The 16,361-nt window shown below is 42.4% G+C and overlaps 1 protein-coding gene, 3 non-coding genes and 3 pseudogenes across 4 annotated transcripts; all 7 read right to left on the reverse strand.

Moving 5' to 3' along the window:
• Positions 1-907: 907 nt before the first annotated feature.
• On the reverse strand, positions 908-1,018 carry LOC142998564 (U5 spliceosomal RNA; annotated as a pseudogene).
• A 943-nt stretch (positions 1,019-1,961) lies between these two features.
• Positions 1,962-2,075, reverse strand: LOC142998420 (U5 spliceosomal RNA). The gene has a single exon (XR_012962757.1). It is a non-coding gene; the product is annotated as a U5 spliceosomal RNA (small nuclear RNA).
• A 937-nt stretch (positions 2,076-3,012) lies between these two features.
• On the reverse strand, positions 3,013-3,126 carry LOC142998507 (U5 spliceosomal RNA). Its single transcript, XR_012962844.1, has one exon. It is a non-coding gene; the product is annotated as a U5 spliceosomal RNA (small nuclear RNA).
• Positions 3,127-5,322: 2,196 nt separating this feature from the next.
• On the reverse strand, positions 5,323-7,366 carry LOC142996948 (sterile alpha motif domain-containing protein 9-like; annotated as a pseudogene).
• Positions 7,367-8,140: 774 nt separating this feature from the next.
• LOC142996949 (sterile alpha motif domain-containing protein 9-like) lies at positions 8,141-12,015 on the reverse strand. Its single transcript, XM_076148075.1, has 4 exons — positions 12,001-12,015; positions 11,757-11,838; positions 11,171-11,255; positions 8,141-8,723 (listed from the first exon to the last, which is right to left on the reverse strand). The coding sequence occupies exons 1-4, from the start codon at positions 12,013-12,015 to the stop codon at positions 8,141-8,143; spliced, it is 765 nt and encodes a 254-aa protein (XP_076004190.1).
• On the reverse strand, positions 10,883-10,996 carry LOC142998584 (U5 spliceosomal RNA). Its single transcript, XR_012962888.1, has one exon. It is a non-coding gene; the product is annotated as a U5 spliceosomal RNA (small nuclear RNA).
• Positions 12,016-12,374: 359 nt separating the features above from the next.
• On the reverse strand, positions 12,375-12,493 carry LOC142998143 (5S ribosomal RNA; annotated as a pseudogene).
• Between the last annotated feature and the right edge of the window lie 3,868 nt (positions 12,494-16,361).

The following is a 16,361-nucleotide window of genomic DNA, read 5'->3' on the forward strand; positions in this document are numbered from 1 at the left end:
AATCCTTGGTACCTTCTGTTATGGTTCTTCAAAAATGCATCGTCAGAACACAGTGAGAGAAATAAACGTTCCTCCTCAGCTATTGTCAAAAAGGAGAGAAGCACCACCTGACAAAGGCCTCTGCCCTACAATATAGGTGAAGAGAAACACGTGATTCTCACTCACAGCCTTTTAGACGTGTCAATTATGCTAGTAGCTAGGCTTATTGCCACAGAATCTCCTCTCTGTCAGTCTGGTCTTTCTTCAGTTCTAAATCAATAGCATCGGCGACAGATATCTGCCGCAGTGATATAGCAAATTGAAACCAAGTCCAACTTTGTGGTGTTGTAGACATTAGCATCTAGTCTACAGAGCTTGATCCAGGTCCTTAAGACCTGACCTTTAAATAGATTTGTAAGGGAAAAGCAATACAAAAAGATTTGAGGAAAAGGCAAAAGATTTATACCAAGTGAAGAGGGCCAGCAGCCAAGTCAGGGTGAAAGCGCTGACTAAAGGATCCAGTTTTCAGTGTCAGTACCTTCTTTTGTGGTGCATGACAGATGGATTGTGGGAATCCTGTTGCCCCGCCTCGGTTTCTGGAAAAGAAGCTTTCTCCTCAATGATGTTGCAATCTGTTTCAAAAAAAGAAGGAAACTTTATCTGGTCAAAGTCCTCAGGTACACATGTTAAATGAAGACACACTTGTTTCTCACCTGGTAGTCTGATAACACTCGCAATGATATTGGCAGGAAGGCTGCTTGCTAGAATATTTGCTCATTCAATGATGTCCTTTCAAACTACATTTGTTTCTACTAACGCTTGAAGCAAGGATGCTGACCCGTACACATGCTTGGGTCAGCCATTCGACCTCGAGGAGAGTGAGACAGCTTGAGGAGGTGTCAACAAATTGATATTGAACAGGTATGGAAGCCCTGCAGCAAAGCAATTAAAAATTATTCGATACTCTTATTGCTCCTCTCCACGGAAATCTTTAGTAAAAGGCGAAAGATTTATACGGATTGAAGAGAACACAGAGTGGATATGTGCAAAACCTCCAACGCAACTAGCCCACATTGAATCCTTGGTACCTTCTGTTATGGTTCTTCAAAAATGCATCGTCAGAACACAGTGAGAGAAATAAACGTTCCTCCTCAGCTATTGTCAAAAAGGAGAGAAGCACCACCTGACAAAGGCCTCTGCCCTACAATATAGGTGAAGAGAAACACGTGATTCTCACTCACAGCCTTTTAGACGTGTCAATTATGCTAGTAGCTAGGCTTATTGCCACAGAATCTCCTCTCTGTCAGTCTGGTCTTTCTTCAGTTCTAAATCAATAGCATCGGCGACAGATATCTGCCACAGTGATATAGCAAATTGAAACCAAGTCCAACTTTGTGGTGTTGTAGACATTAGCATCTAGTCTACAGAGCTTGATCCAGGTCCTTAAGACCTGACCTTTAAATAGATTTGTAAGGGAAAAGCAATACAACAAGATTTGAGGAAAAGGCAAAAGATTTATACCATGTGAAGAGGGCCAGCAGCCAAGTCAGGGTGAAAGCACTGACTAAAGGATCCAGTTTTCAGTGTCAGTACCTTCTTTTGTGGTGCATGACAGATGGATTGTGGGAATCCTGTTGCCCCGCCTCGGTTTCTGGAAAAGAAGCTTTCTCCTCAATGATGTTGCAATCTGTTTCAAAAAAAGAAGGAAACTTTATCTGGTCAAAGTCCTCAGGTACACATGTTAAATGAAGACACACTTGTTTCTCACCTGGTAGTCTGATAACACTCGCAATGATATTGGCAGGAAGGCTGCTTGCTAGAATATTTGCTCATTCAATGATGTCCTTTCAAACTACATTTGTTTCTACTAACTCGAAGCAAGGATGCTGACCCGTACACATGCTTGGGTCGGCCATTCGACCTCGAGGAGAGTGAGACAGCTTGAGGAGGTGTCAACAAATTGATATTGAACAGGTATGGAAGCCCTGCAGCAAAGCAGGGAATCAAAAATTATTCGATACTCTTATTGCTCCTCTCCACGGAAATCTTTAGTAAAAGGCGAAAGATTTATACGGATTGAAGAGAACACAGAGTGCAAAACCTCCAACGCAACTAGCCCACATTGAATCCTTGGTACCTTCTGTTATGGTTCTTCAAAAATGCATCGTCAGAACACAGTGAGAGAAATAAACGTTCCTCCTCAGCTATTGTCAAAAAGGAGAGAAGCACCACCTGACAAAGGCCTCTGCCCTACAATATAGGTGAAGAGAAACACGTGATTCTCACTCACAGCCTTTTAGACGTGTCAATTATGCTAGTAGCTAGGCTTATTGCCACAGAATCTCCTCTCTGTCAGTCTGGTCTTTCTTCAGTTCTAAATCAATAGCATCGGCGACAGATATCTGCCGCAGTGATATAGCAAATTGAAACCAAGTCCAACTTTGTGGTGTTGTAGACATTAGCATCTAGTCTACAGAGCTTGATCCAGGTCCTTAAGACCTGACCTTTAAATAGATTTGTAAGGGAAAAGCAATACAACAAGATTTGAGGAAAAGGCAAAAGATTTATACCATGTGAAGAGGGCCAGCAGCCAAGTTAGGGTGAAAGCGCTGACTATAGGATCCAGTTTTCAGTGTCAGTACCTTCTTTTGTGGTGCATGACAGATGGATTGTGGGAATCCTGTTGCCCCGCCTCGGTTTCTGGAAAAGAAGCTTTCTCCTCAATGATGTTGCAATCTGTTTCAAAAAAAGAAGGAAACTTTATCTGGTCAAAGTCCTCAGGTACACATGTTAAATGAAGACACACTTGTTTCTCACCTGGTAGTCTGATAACACTCGCAATGATATTGGCAGGAAGGCTGCTTGCTAGAATATTTGCTCATTCAATGATGTCCTTTCAAACTACATTTGTTTCTACTAACGCTTGAAGCAAGGATGCTGACCCGTACACATGCTTGGGTCAGCCATTCGACCTCGAGGAGAGTGAGACAGCTTGAGGAGGTGTCAACAAATTGATATTGTACAGGTACGGAAGCCCTGCAGCAAAGCAGGGAATCAAAAATTATTCAATACTCTTATTGCTCCTCTCCACAGAAATCTTTAGTAAAAGGCGAAAGATTTATACGGATTGAAGAGAACACAGAGTGGATATGTGCAAAACCTCCAACGCAACTAGCCCACATTGAATCCTTGGTACCTTCTGTTATGGTTCTTCAAAAATGCATCGTCAGAACACAGTGAGAGAAGTCTCAGCTATTGTCAAAAAAAGGAGAGAAGCTCCACTGGGCCAGCAGCCAAGTGAGGGGGAAAGTACTGACTAAAGCAGGGGTGGCAAACCCATTTCAGCTCAGGGGCCACATTGAGGAAAATCTATGTCCAAGTGGGCCGGACCGTTATAATCATGGCATAATAACTTAAAAATAACGACAACTTCAGATTGTTTTCTTTGTTGTACTTTGGTCCAAAATAGTACAAGCACTGAAAATGTACACATCACAAATAATCCCCTTGACAAAACATTTCAAGTTAGTTGAAAATTCTGAGGGAAAAATTGGTGCAATTTCAAGAACAAAATGCCTCAGTGATTGGAACTTAGACTTTGTCTCAGTGTATCTACAAAGCCATTTAATTTTAAGTCACAGCCTATCTGGGATCGCACAAAATACAAAATAAATACAAAATATATAAATAAAACAACTCTTCTAGTTATCAAATACCTCATTTGTCATTGCCACATATTAATTAACAAACCATACAAACTGAGGTAGAAACTATTCAAGAGGGCTGAGTTACTCCCTGCCTTGTAGGCTACACTATTTATTGATAGAAAAATAAATAGCAATGCATGAACAATTTTAACAAACCAAACATATGAACTAAAGTGACCGACATTATTACAGTAAATCCCACACTTCACTTTCTTTAAATTTACACAGAAGACAATCATTTTCACTGAACTATATCAGATGCATTGTCTCATGCGGCAGTTTAAGTAGGGTTACCAATTGTTTATTTTACTCCTGAAACTTGGCATCTTTTAGCTTTCACAAGTGCATCAATATCAGGCGTCAAATCCTGAGTGGCAGCCGATTTCAGGATGTTACTTAAGTGTTTGTGCGTGAGCCTTGAGCGCAGCTTTGTTTTATTGATGCTCATTACAGAGAAAACTTGCTCACAAAGATATGTATCCAAACATGCACAACATTTTTGCAGCAAGGGCTGTCAACTTGGGGTAAACTGGCAAGAGATACTGATAAAATGTGTCCAAGCCAGCTGCAGCAAATTTCCCCTTCGAATCTGAGTCACACTGCAAGTCTATTATTTCAAGTTGGATGTTGACGGGCAGATCAGAGGCATTCACTGTGAATGGCGAACAAAAAACTTTGAAATCTTTCTCCAGTTCACCAAAAATCTGAAAGCGTTGCTCCAACTCCCGCAATAGTCCCGTTATTTTATCTAAGAACCGGAAAGTGAGCTGCATCACTCACCTCCTGCGAGTTGCGTCTCCCACAATGACAGCTTCAACTTGAACGCACATATGCTGTCATAATACTGCCTGACATCTTTGTCAAATCACCTGCTTTTTTCCCGCTCATTGAGGGCGCACCATCTGTAGCCAGGCTGACAGCGCGGGACCACTCCACTCCGACCCTGTCCAATGCGCCGACGAGTGCGGTGAAAATATCAGCTGTTGTGGTATCCATCATTGGCACCAACTCCACGAACTCCTCGGTGACGGCGGATGAATATGGCCAGTTGCACAACATCTGTAATGTCCGTGCTTTCATCAATTGCAACTGAAAACGCAATAAATTACTTTACTTTGCGCTTTTAATTGACTGTCCAAATCCGCCGATAGATCAGAAATCCTGTCTGCAACTGTGTTTCTTGTCAGGCTGATATTTGCGAAAGCCTGGCGCTTTTCAGGGCACACAATCTCCGCAGCCTTCAGCATGCATGTTTTCACAAATTCACCCTCACTAAATGGTTTTGAAGCCACTGCAATTTCATTAGCAATAAGATAGCTGGCTTTCACTGCAGCATCACTGATGAGTAAACACAGACTGCTGTTTCTTTAGACCCGCCAACAATTCATTCACCTTCTCTCTTTTTGCGGGCAATGAGGGTGACAAAGCACGTAATGTTCAAAGTAGAAGATGTAATAGGGCAGGCAGAATGACAAGGTAGCTCCGGACTAGCTGTACTTGCTTGGCCTACTTGCTCAGCCCCGGTATAAACAGTTTGCTTGCGCAACACAATTGCTATTGCGACATCCAGTGGACACATTTGGGACAGCAGTTTCTTTCATTGAAAAATTGCAGGTCATTTTGATGCTTTGCAAAATCATCTCGCGGGCCGGATTAAACCCGTTCGCGGGCCTGATCCGGCCGTACGTTTGCCACCCCTGGTGTAGATGGTTAAGCCAAGCAGAGCTTCACAATGGGACTGGGAGATAAAAGAGTTTGGAACATATGTATTTAGCAATGCAACATACTGAATGAGGCGGGTGTCAATCGACTCATGGTCAATGCCTTGCAACCAATGTTCAACAAACTGTTGAATGTACTCCCCATCAAACTCTTTACTCATCAAACAACTCATGTTGTTCCTCAAGCACTTCTTTTTGCATCAAACTTCCTTTTCTCTTGATCAGATAGTTTGTGAGTGACAGACAAATTTTGCAATGGAGACTCTTTGCATTTCTTCTCTGGATCATGGGATGGCCTGCAGCTCAACAAAATGAAACACGTGGTTCCACCCTGGATTCTCTTGGTGTCAATTGCAACCTCTAGTTCATTCCTAAAATCACTGTGATACTCGTAATTTGAGTCCTCAATGAGTAGAAGCACAGAAAGACATTTATGAGGATCCTTTTCTTCATATTCTCTGAGTTTAACCGCATGTTGTGCAACAACAGAAGCTGAGTATGAAGGCTTCACGACAGCACACCTGAGATCTGTCCTACTGTTCCACAGCAACTGTCTTGCCACAGTGCTTCCACCACTTCCTGGGTGATGGTAGATGTTGATGCAGTTCACAGAACTCTGATCTGCATTCTGTTTCAAAACATCACTGAGAAGTTTAGAAACTTCACAATAAGTATCCGTTTCAATGACTTCTTATGACAAACATATCTACGCTCAGCAAGCCAGAAATTCAGCCAGGTCACTCTGCCCCCACGGTAGAACTGCTTCTCAATAGTTTCTTTGTCCTCATTGATGAAGTCTTTGTTTGTTTCATCACATTGATCAACAGCGAGAATTTCTAGAGAGGACATCTGTTCTTCTTCCTGTGTTTCAAGAAGGCTTTTCCCTTTTACAAAGACAGGTAAGTGTTTCTTGGCACAAGCTTTTACAGGTTGTATTTGCTGCAGTGTTGCATCAATGTGACTCATTTTCATCCCGACAACACTGGAATTATTCACACTTTCTGTTCCACATGAATCCTCAGCAAAGCGCTGCCACTTCTGAAAGTTTTGCTATGATTCACAGATGCAAATGATGTCTTCGTGTCCCCTCATATCAGTGAAAATCTCATCAAAGGTGTGCAGAAGTGGTTTCTCAACTAGGGACGTGAGAAGGAAAATGACCTGGAATGTGCCATTTGGCAAGATTTCTTTACAGATGAAAGACACGGCTTCTTTCAGTAGAGTCTTTTTTTTCTTGATCCATGTCATTTCACCACATGGGGCTTCATTTCCTTTGTAATCAGTGCGTCCATTACAAAAGATCCAGCTAGTTTGCTCAAACAAATGCAGCTTGTTTATGAATTCTGTGATGCTTGTGTCACTCGTTTTCCGATGGCTCCGCAGAAAATGCATGTTTGCACCACGGTGCTCAGTGTATTTAATGCAAAGACCTGTTTTCTTTGAATCTGGGTCAAAGTCAAACACACAGAAAACATTCATGTTGACTAGCCAATCAATGTTGCAAAGGTCATCTGGTTGGAAATTGTTTGTGACAAAAAGGAACCATTTCTCCTTTTCAATGAATTTTATACCGCTGGTCATAGACATTGTGAGTTTTCTTCCAAGATCTGGGCAAACCTACACAACATCTCTTGGTTCTGTTATCCACTCCCATAACTTCTCTTACCACTGCTATGCTGATGACACCCAGCTGATTCTGTCATTTCCCCCTTCTGACACCCAAGTGGAGACGCCCATTGCTGCGTGCCTGGCAGACATCTCGGGGTAGATGTCGATGCACCACCTGAAGCTCAACCTGGACAAGACTGAGATGAAGACTGAGATGGTGTTTCTCCCGGGGAAGGGCTGCCCGCACCGAGACCTGGCCATCACCATAGATGACTCTGTGGTGACGTCAACTCGGACTGCGAGGAATCTGGGTGTGACCCTGAGCGACCAACTGTTGTTCTCGGCAAACATCGCATCAGTGACATGTTCCTGCAGATTCCTCCTCTACAACATCTGGAGGATTCGCCCCTTCCTCATCACAAGGCAGCGCAGGTGCTGATCCAGGCTCTTGTCATCTCCTGCCTGGACTACTGCAACTCCCTCCTTGCTAGCGCCCCGGCTTCCGCCATCAGACCTCTGGAGCTTGTTCAGAAAGCTGCTGCTCGTCTGGTGTTCAACCTCCCGAAGTTCTCCCACACAACTATCCTTCTCCGTTCTCTACACTGGCTCCCCGTAGCTGCTCGCATTCAGTTTAAGACTCTGGTGCTAGCCTACAGGGCAGTGAAAGGAACAGCTCCTTTGTACCTCCAGGCTATGGTCAAGCCCTACACCCCCGCCTGACACCGTTGCTCAGCGGCCCCTGCTTGCGATCGACGCAGTCACGGCTTTTCACTGTTCTGGCACCTCAGTGGTGGAATGATTTCCCGACTGATGTCAGGACAGCTGAGTCGCTGCCCATCTTTTGAGACACTACCCGGATCCGCCCTCTTAAGACATCACCTCTTTTTTCCTAGCTCTTCTGATGTACATATTTGTTTTCTAATTTGTCCTTTTGTTTCTCATTCATCTTGGTACCTAACTTATTGCACTTCTACTCTAGCACAAGTTATGCTCTTAGCTGTTGGTTTTGGAAGGAAATGCACTTATGATTTCTTGTGACCTGAAGTTCTTTTATCTACCTATGTTGAACGCACTTATTGGAAGTCGCTTTGGATAAAAGCGTCTGCTAAACGACCGTAATGTAATTCAATGTAATGTAATGCAAATGTCTGGCGCAAAGAGGAACTGACTTTTCTCTGCTTCTTCTCGTAGATCGTCCCGATGTTTGACTTGCTGATAGAAATCACCAGGGTCACCAACTGGCTTGGTTTTTGCTCCCACCCTCTTAAAAAAAGTTTTTTTCTCACGTTCTATCTTGTTTGATGACTCTTTGAAGTTTGGCAGACAAACTGAATACACTTTTCTCTTAACAACATTTATAGAGGGCACAATATCGACCTCCACCACATACCTTTTCTCCCTGCTTTGTCTGTCGATTACCTCGATGAAACGAGGTGGCTGAACACACAGGCGTGCATGTTCCATGTCAGAGGTGAAACTCTTCTCAATGTGGTCTAAAGCATCAACATACATGTCCTTCTCTTCAACTGGGCAAATGATCTCTCCATGCATGTATCCCTCATGATCCATGCTGTCCATCACACCAAAGTGTATTGTCCCATTCGATCTGATGTTCATACAGCCCGCTGCAAATTTAATGACTTCCCTGGCAAATTTTGCTTGTAGTCTTGTGCGGTCCAATGTAGCAGCTACAGCAAAAGATTTATATCCATTGTTGTTTTTTCATGCTGTACTGTTACTGTTGCACAGTAATTTTCCTCCGGATAATAAAATTTCATCTTATCTTAACTTATCTTCATGGCATGGAAATATCAGATCAAAAGCACCAGATTCAGGTTGCAGGACTCTGTGCTTTACATATGTGAACTCAGTGTCTTCTTTATCAAATGGTCGTGGTTTACAGTCTTCCTTTATAGTCGACACACATGGTTCCTGAACAGTTTGTCTGCATCATGCTCTTTTGTTGTCATTCCTGACAATTCCTGAGATGTTTGCTGGGAGCCAAGAAGTTCATTTCTCTTTTGAATGATGAAATGAGCAGGCCCAGATTTCATTCCAATGTTTGTCTTTAAATAGTCCTCATTCAGTGTCAGGAGTATTAGTCCATCTACTTCTTCTTCATGAAGTTTTTTGATGTTATGCTCTTTCACGCCAATAGACTTTAGCCAGAGGCTTGCTTGAGATTCTGTCCAGGTTTCTGGTGGCTGCTACAGGTTGTCAGCTAAGAAAAAGAGGAAAAAGGTTGAATATAAATAATGGAATTGTATAACTTTGTGAGATGTCTGTGAAGGTTCTCAGTCATCTCCTTTTCTTTCCTTGGATATGATTTTGGTAAATAAAACTGACGAGTGGAACTGACTTTACTCTCTCACCTTTTTTGGATCTTTCCTTTTTTAAAGGCTAAGCGATGCAAAATACTAAAATTTAATAGCAATTTATAATTTCCCCAACTACTTTAAATAAATATGGTTTTATGTTGCATCAAATACACACTTTCATGCTTTGAAAAGGTGGGTACAACTTGTGTAAGTGTGAAAAATAGAATCAGATCAGGAAATGTGCAAATATTTTTTCAGAGCACTGTATTGAGGACAGCAGTTGGTGCAAGAGGGGGCAATTCCAAATTCCAAACATGAAACCTTTATGAATGTACAGTAATGTTTGAATCAAATTAGTGACACAAGTTGCACAGTTGAAGTCTATTCAAACTCAGGCCTACAGAGTCAAGGGCAAAATTACGAAATCCTAAAACAGGATTTCCTCGTCTTCCTTGCGAGCTTTGGGCTGGGTCGGGAATTGTCCTAATGTTGTGGGTCTCTAAAGCCCTTTGAGACATTGTATGTGATATTGGGCAATACAAATAAACTTGACTTGACTTGACTTGACACGGTGTAGATCATTAAAATAATAATAATGTCGTTGAGGAAGAAGTACAATTCGCTATTGGTGATTTATAGTTTATTTCGATTACTCGATGTTTTTCACGAGCTATTGAGTAAAAACGAGCATTGGGACAGATATTAAGTGTTCGTATTTCATTTTTTGTTTAAAAGCATGAAGGACTTTTAATGGCTTCCGGTTCCAAACCGGGTGGTGGCCGCTGTTATACATGTCTGTAGCCTCGAGGCGTGTGTTGCTGACGTATGAAGTGACATTCGAAGCCTCGCGAACGTCACTTCATACGTCAGCAACACACGACCTGGAGCACTTCACAAAAATCTTCCTGCATTATTCGACACACGCTTTGAACCCTCGACACGGAAGGATGAACACATTTTATTTATTGGCATCACAAATATCATTAATTCAATTCAAAGCTTCAAACACCAAATCCATGGTGTCAATACAATCACTGCCTGTTTATGACACTGACATTTATTGTCCACTTGATAGCACAGTAGAGCAAATGAAGCGCTGTGAAGTAAGATTTTAGTAAAAGGCGAAAGATGTAAACCATGTGAAGAGGGCCAAGAGCCAAGTCAGGGTGAAAGTACTGACTAAAGGATCCAGTCTTCAGTGTCAGTACCTTCTTTTATGGTGCATGACAGATGGATTGTGGGAATCCTGTTGCCAGGCCTCGGTTTTTGGAAAAGAAGCTTTCTCCTCAATGATGTTGCAATCTGTTTCGAAAAAATAAGGAAACTTTATCTGGTTAAAGTCTGATAAAACTCTCAATGATATTGGCAGGAAGGCTGCTTGCTAGAATATTTGCTCATTCAATGATGTCCTTTCAATCTACATTTGTTTCTACTAACGCTTGAAGCAAGGATGCTGACCTGTACACATGCTTGGGTCAGCCATTCGACCTTGAGGAGAGTGAGGCAGCTTGAGGAGCTGTTAACAAATTGATAATGTACAGGTATGGAAGCCCTGCAGCAAAGCAGGGGATGAAGAATTATTCAACACTCTTACTGCTCCTTTCCAGAGAAAGCTTTAGTAAAAGGTGAAAGATTTACACAGATGGAAGAGAACACAGAGTGGATATGTGCAAAACCTCCAACGCAACTAATACACTTTGAATCCTTGGTACCTTCTGTTATGGTTCTTCAAAAATGCATCGTCAGAACACAGTGAGAGAAATATTTGTTCCTTCTCAGCTATTGTCAAAAAGGAGAGCAGCACAAGATGGGGGTGTGGGCATGGCTCCCAGCCCACCTGAAGTCCACAATGATCTCCATTATTTTCTTGGTGTTGAGTGCCAGGTTGTTGTCAGCACACCACGTGGCCAGGTACTTCATCCCTGTAGGCGGCAGTAGGCAGGAGTAGCTCAGTCCATAGGCATTCAGCTTGGGAACTGGAGGATCGCCGGTTTAAGTCCCGTATGGACCAAGTAAGCAGACTGCTAGCTGGTGAGTTGCCAGTTTGCCTCCTGGGCACTGCCGAGGTGCACGTGAGCAAGGCACTGAACCCCCAACTGCTCCATGGGCGCCGTATAATGGCTGCCCTGCACCCCCTCTTTAATGCATGTGTGTGTGATATGAGAGGGTGCAAGATAAGTTTCAGTTGCATGCGATTTGCCTTGAATTGCATGGAAAATGAGGAGTAATAAAGTAATTATTAATCTTAATTGGAAGTCGCTTTGAAAAAAAGCGTCTGCTAAATGACTGTAAATTAAATGTAAATTAGGCCAGGGGTGCCCAATATGTCGATAGCGATGGAACCCTAGGTAGGAGCAGTCATGGGTGAATAGGGAGTACAGGAGAGGAATACATGAATGCATTTCCTCCACCTCTGCTCTTACCTGTGGCTGCGCCTTCTCTGTCGGCTCTGAAGATGGGGTGCCCCTGAAGCTTCACCACGCAGTTAGGAACAGCTTTGCTGAGCTTCCGTGAAAAAAAACATGGGACTGCAGTCCCTGAGCCTTCTCTGTGTTAGGGACCAGATCTTGAGTTTGTCGATCTTACTTGTTAGAGACCGCACTTTGGCGTTGAAAATGCTAGGGAGCGCTGGCCGGTGTGGATTTAGCGTTTGTTTAGCACGCAGACCTCCACGTTTCCCATGTCTTAGTTTACGGTCTCCACGCCGGCGCCAAGGGTTTCTGGTCGGCTGGATAACTCCTTGACACCTCGGTAACCTTAACAACCCCGGTGGGAGCTCATTCAAGCTAAATGAATGATCCAAAACTACAGTATTGATTTCGGTAGTAGAAGTCCAGAAGTGACTGTCTGCTATATGAACGGTTCCCGCCGCTGAATCAGGCAAACACACAGGAGAAAACTAGGTAAATAAGCACACATTTGCTAATCTTTATCCCTGCATTAGAAACACACATTTCATACGTCTTACCTCATGAAACTGATAATCAGAACATAGAACATACGTACAGAAGGACCGCTAACATTTCCTCCTAAGGGCGAAAGGCTTAGGGCACCGGGTATTCCCAGGCGGTCTCCCATCCAAGTACTTACCAGGCCCGACCCTGATTGGCTTCCGAGATCGGATGAGATCGAGCGTGTTCACGTTGGTATGGCCGTAAACGAGGAGAGCAGCCACACAGAGGCTCGTGTGACAGACCCGGTTCAAGTCACTGTGTACACATGACTACACTAAAGTTCATGAATATCACAATTTACATGATCCCTTCATTAGAAACACACATTTCTGGTTAGTGAAGTCTTACCTCATGAAACTGATAATAACACGAAGAATATAAAGAGGGACCACTAACATCTCCTACGCTCACGATTGTCATCATCATCATCATGTTCATCATCACACAGCGGCTCGTCTCATTCACTTCTCATGTGCATTTATTCTTCATATATTATGACCATGTACAATACTCTTTTTCTGAATGTGTGCTTTCATGTATCTTTCTTAATGTAACTTTAATGTTCATTAAATGTTTATGGGTTCAAAGCTAGCTGGAACCATCTTTGGCTTTTCCTCACTTTCACACACACACACACACACACACACACATGCACGCAGACAGTCACTCTCTCTCTCTCTCTCTCTCTCTCTCTCTCTCTCTCTCGCTCTCTCTCTTTCTCTCTCTCTCTCTCTCTCTCTCTCTCTTTGTGTGGGGAGGGGGGCATACACAGAATACCAGGACAGTGGGAGGGTTAATTTGCAAATTCTTGCAAGTTTCTCAGTTATATTCCTTTTTAATGCTCCTTAAATGTTCTTGTACTTTTGAATAGCTGCGCAGCATTGAGTGAAGTGTAAAAAGTGGCACTGAGTTACAGCGGCAATAATATTTCGTGAAATTACAATAAAGGAGAAACAGCGCTACCTGCTGCGAAGAGGGCCAAACGGGAATTCCCAGGGGGTCTCCCATCCAAGTACTAAGCCGGCCCTACCCTGCTTGGCCTTCCGAGATCTGACGAGATCCGGCGTGTTCAGGGTGTTATGGCCGTAAATGAGGAAAGCAGCCACACCGGATTCCTTAGGAACCTTACTGTATGTGAGTTTAATTCATGACAAATCAATTTATACATTTTAGCCACAGATGTTTTTCTCCACTGTACAGCTGAATTCCTTTGATTAAATTCAAGTCCATTCCTGAAGCACCTTGGGTGTGAAAGGTGGCATACAATAAAACTCCTTCTGTCTTGTCTAGTAGTGATATTTGTAATGGAAAGAATGCAGGACTAGTAATAATAACAGCTGACCCATGGCCATGTGCAATACAAATTTTCTGAATGTATGCTTTGATATATCTTTATTCATATAATTGTGATGTTTATTAATTTGCAAATTGTGGATGGTTCTCAGTTCTGTTCCATTTTCCAGGTCCTTAAATGTGAGTACTTTTGTATAGCTGTGCAGCATTGAGTGAAGTGTAAACAGCGGCAATAATATCTACTGAAATTACACTGAAGGAGAAACAGCGGCCCCTGCTGCAAAGAGGGCGAAAAGCTTATGGCACCGGGCATTCCCAGGCGGTCTCCCACCCAAGTACTAACCTGGCCTGACCCTGCGTAGCTTCCAATATCGGACGAGATAGGGCTGATCAGAGTGGTATGGCCCTTAACGAGGAGAGCAGCCCCACAGAGGCTCTTTATAGGTGAGACAAACCCAGTTCAAGTCACTGTGTACACTTCACTACACTAAAGTGCATGAATATCACAATTTACATGATCCCTTCATTAGAAACACACATTTCTAGTTAGTTAAGTCTTACCTCATGAAACTGATAATGAACACGTAGAACATAAAAAGGGACCACTGACATCTCCTATGCCATGATTGTCATCAGCAGCAAGGGGCGCTGTTTGTCCTTCAGTGTAATTTCAGGAAATAATATTGCCATTGTTTACACTTCACTCAATGCTGCACAGCTATACAAAAGTACAATAACGTTTAAGGAGCTCGAAAAAATGGAACATAACTGAGAACCTTCTACAATTTGCAAATTAACCAACATTACAATTATATTAACAAAGATGTGCATTGCACATGATGGGCACAGAAAAATATTTGAAGGGTTGATTTACAAAAACTGATTTTTGTTGTGCAGCCCAGATAATATCAATGAAACTGTACGCTATTTGTGTTTTGATTATTACTTTTTGATTGTACAATTGATTTTACAATGTTATTTAGCAAATGAACCCTTCATTTTTTCAACAAACATCATCAAACACATACCACATAAGAAATGTCAAGACTATTGCAGTGACGTTCACAGGTTCACATCTCATACACCAAAGTCTTCATACACACAGTTAATAACTGAAGTAAAATACGTCTTCCATCCTGGTCTTCACCTGCCACTGCAGATATATTTTCTAGATTTTAGCTACCAATGAGTATTGGAATAAACTAAATGCATTCTCTGACACCCCACCCTCCCAACTCAATGGAACAGTTCAACATTTTGGGAAACACACTTACTTTTTGTCTTACCTCCAATCAGATATGAAGATTGATATCAGATTCATCTTTGTGCATACAGTACAGAAATATCGGTCCTGAAAAATGTAGCCTAGCTTAGCATGAAGATGAAAGCAGGAAGAAGTCAAGTCAAGTTACCTACCAAGCTTAGTTTTTGTACCTCTGTATAATCTAACTGGAAGTTCCTGTTGCACACCCAGCTATTCACAGAGAGGGAATCTCTTGGAATTACCTCTCCCGAGGTTTCTTCCTTTTTTCCTTCCTTTTTTCTTTATACATTGAGGAGTTTTTCCTTGTCTTCCTAGAGAGCCTTGGGCCGGGTTGGGAATTTTCCTGATATTGTGGGTCTATAAAGCCCTTTGAGAAATTGTATGTGATGTTGGGCTATTCAAATAAAATTGACTTGACTTGACAGGTCAGCTATATTTGCAGAGCCCATAACATCAGCAAAATGCCCCCGCCCCCGCCCAAAGTTCTCTAGGAAGACGAGGAAAAACTCCAGAGAAAACCTATATAAAAATGTATAAGGAAAAAGGAAGAAACAATTCCAAGAGAGATTCCCTCTCAGACAGAGACGAGGGAGAGAGAGAGAGACAGAGAGAGAAAGAGAGAGAGAGAGAGAGAGAGACGGAGAGCGAGAGAGACGTACAGAAAGAAAGAATGATATAAGCACAATACAGTGCAGTCCTATTATTGAGAGTCTCCTCCTGGAGCAGCAGTTCATGCAGGTAGGGGGGGTTTGAGGGGTTAAAGAAGGATAGAGAGGAAATCTGCTACACTCACACTATCACTGACCAAGAGTGGACAGAGTCTATCCTAGCCCCGAACTAAACCTGTAGTGGCTAATCACTCTCTGTGCTTCCTGTTCACTGATGAGTCAGCAATTATCGAAGTTGTCTTTAGGCAGGATTTAAAAATGTCTTGCAAAGAGGAGCTAGAGCCAGAGAAGAGAATATTACAGTAGTCTAGCCTGGAAGTAACGCATGCATAAATTAGAGTTTCATTCATCAGTTGGTATTATTTAATAAAACAAAGTGGAACCTATTTGTTTGTAAGATCTACTCCAGGAAAGTGTGAGAGCACAATTGCCAATGTGATTTTGACGATGTGGCAATCAATTAAAATATTGTGATCCACAGTGTCAAAGGCTGCACTTAAATTGAGGAGGATTAGAACCAAGATAGCACCAGAATCAGCTGTAAGAAGTTCAGAGCTTTGGTCAGAGAGGTCTCAGTACTGTATGGACGCCTGAAGCCAGATTGGTACACCTCCAAAAAATAGTTTGACACAAGATAGTCCATAAGCTAATCTGCTACTAGACGCTGAAGAATTTTGTACAGGAAAGGAAGATTAGAAATGGGCCTATTATTATTCAGAACATGCCAATTGTGAAAGAATACACCCTCAAACATAATGAGTCATTCACATTTGCATGTTGTACAGTCAGTACTGTTACCGGCATTCTAAACCTTTATTTCTGATCTATTTCTTAGAAACTTCATGTTAA

This window comes from Genypterus blacodes, unplaced genomic scaffold, assembly GCF_046128005.1.
Source record: "Genypterus blacodes isolate CSIRO-AG114 ecotype Tasmania unplaced genomic scaffold, CSIRO-AGI_Gbla_v1 ptg000039l_1, whole genome shotgun sequence".
Lineage (NCBI taxonomy): Eukaryota > Metazoa > Chordata > Actinopteri > Ophidiiformes > Ophidiidae > Genypterus > Genypterus blacodes.

Coding starts and splice junctions, on each gene's coding strand:
- LOC142996949 (XM_076148075.1), bottom strand. Junction 11,256..11,756: donor CAGAGAAGGCGCAGCCACAG/GTAAGAGCAGAG, acceptor TGCCGCCTACAG/GGATGAAGTACCTGGCCACG. Junction 8,724..11,170: donor GAGATCATTGTGGACTTCAG/GTGGGCTGGGAG, acceptor AAACAACAATGG/ATATAAATCTTTTGCTGTAG.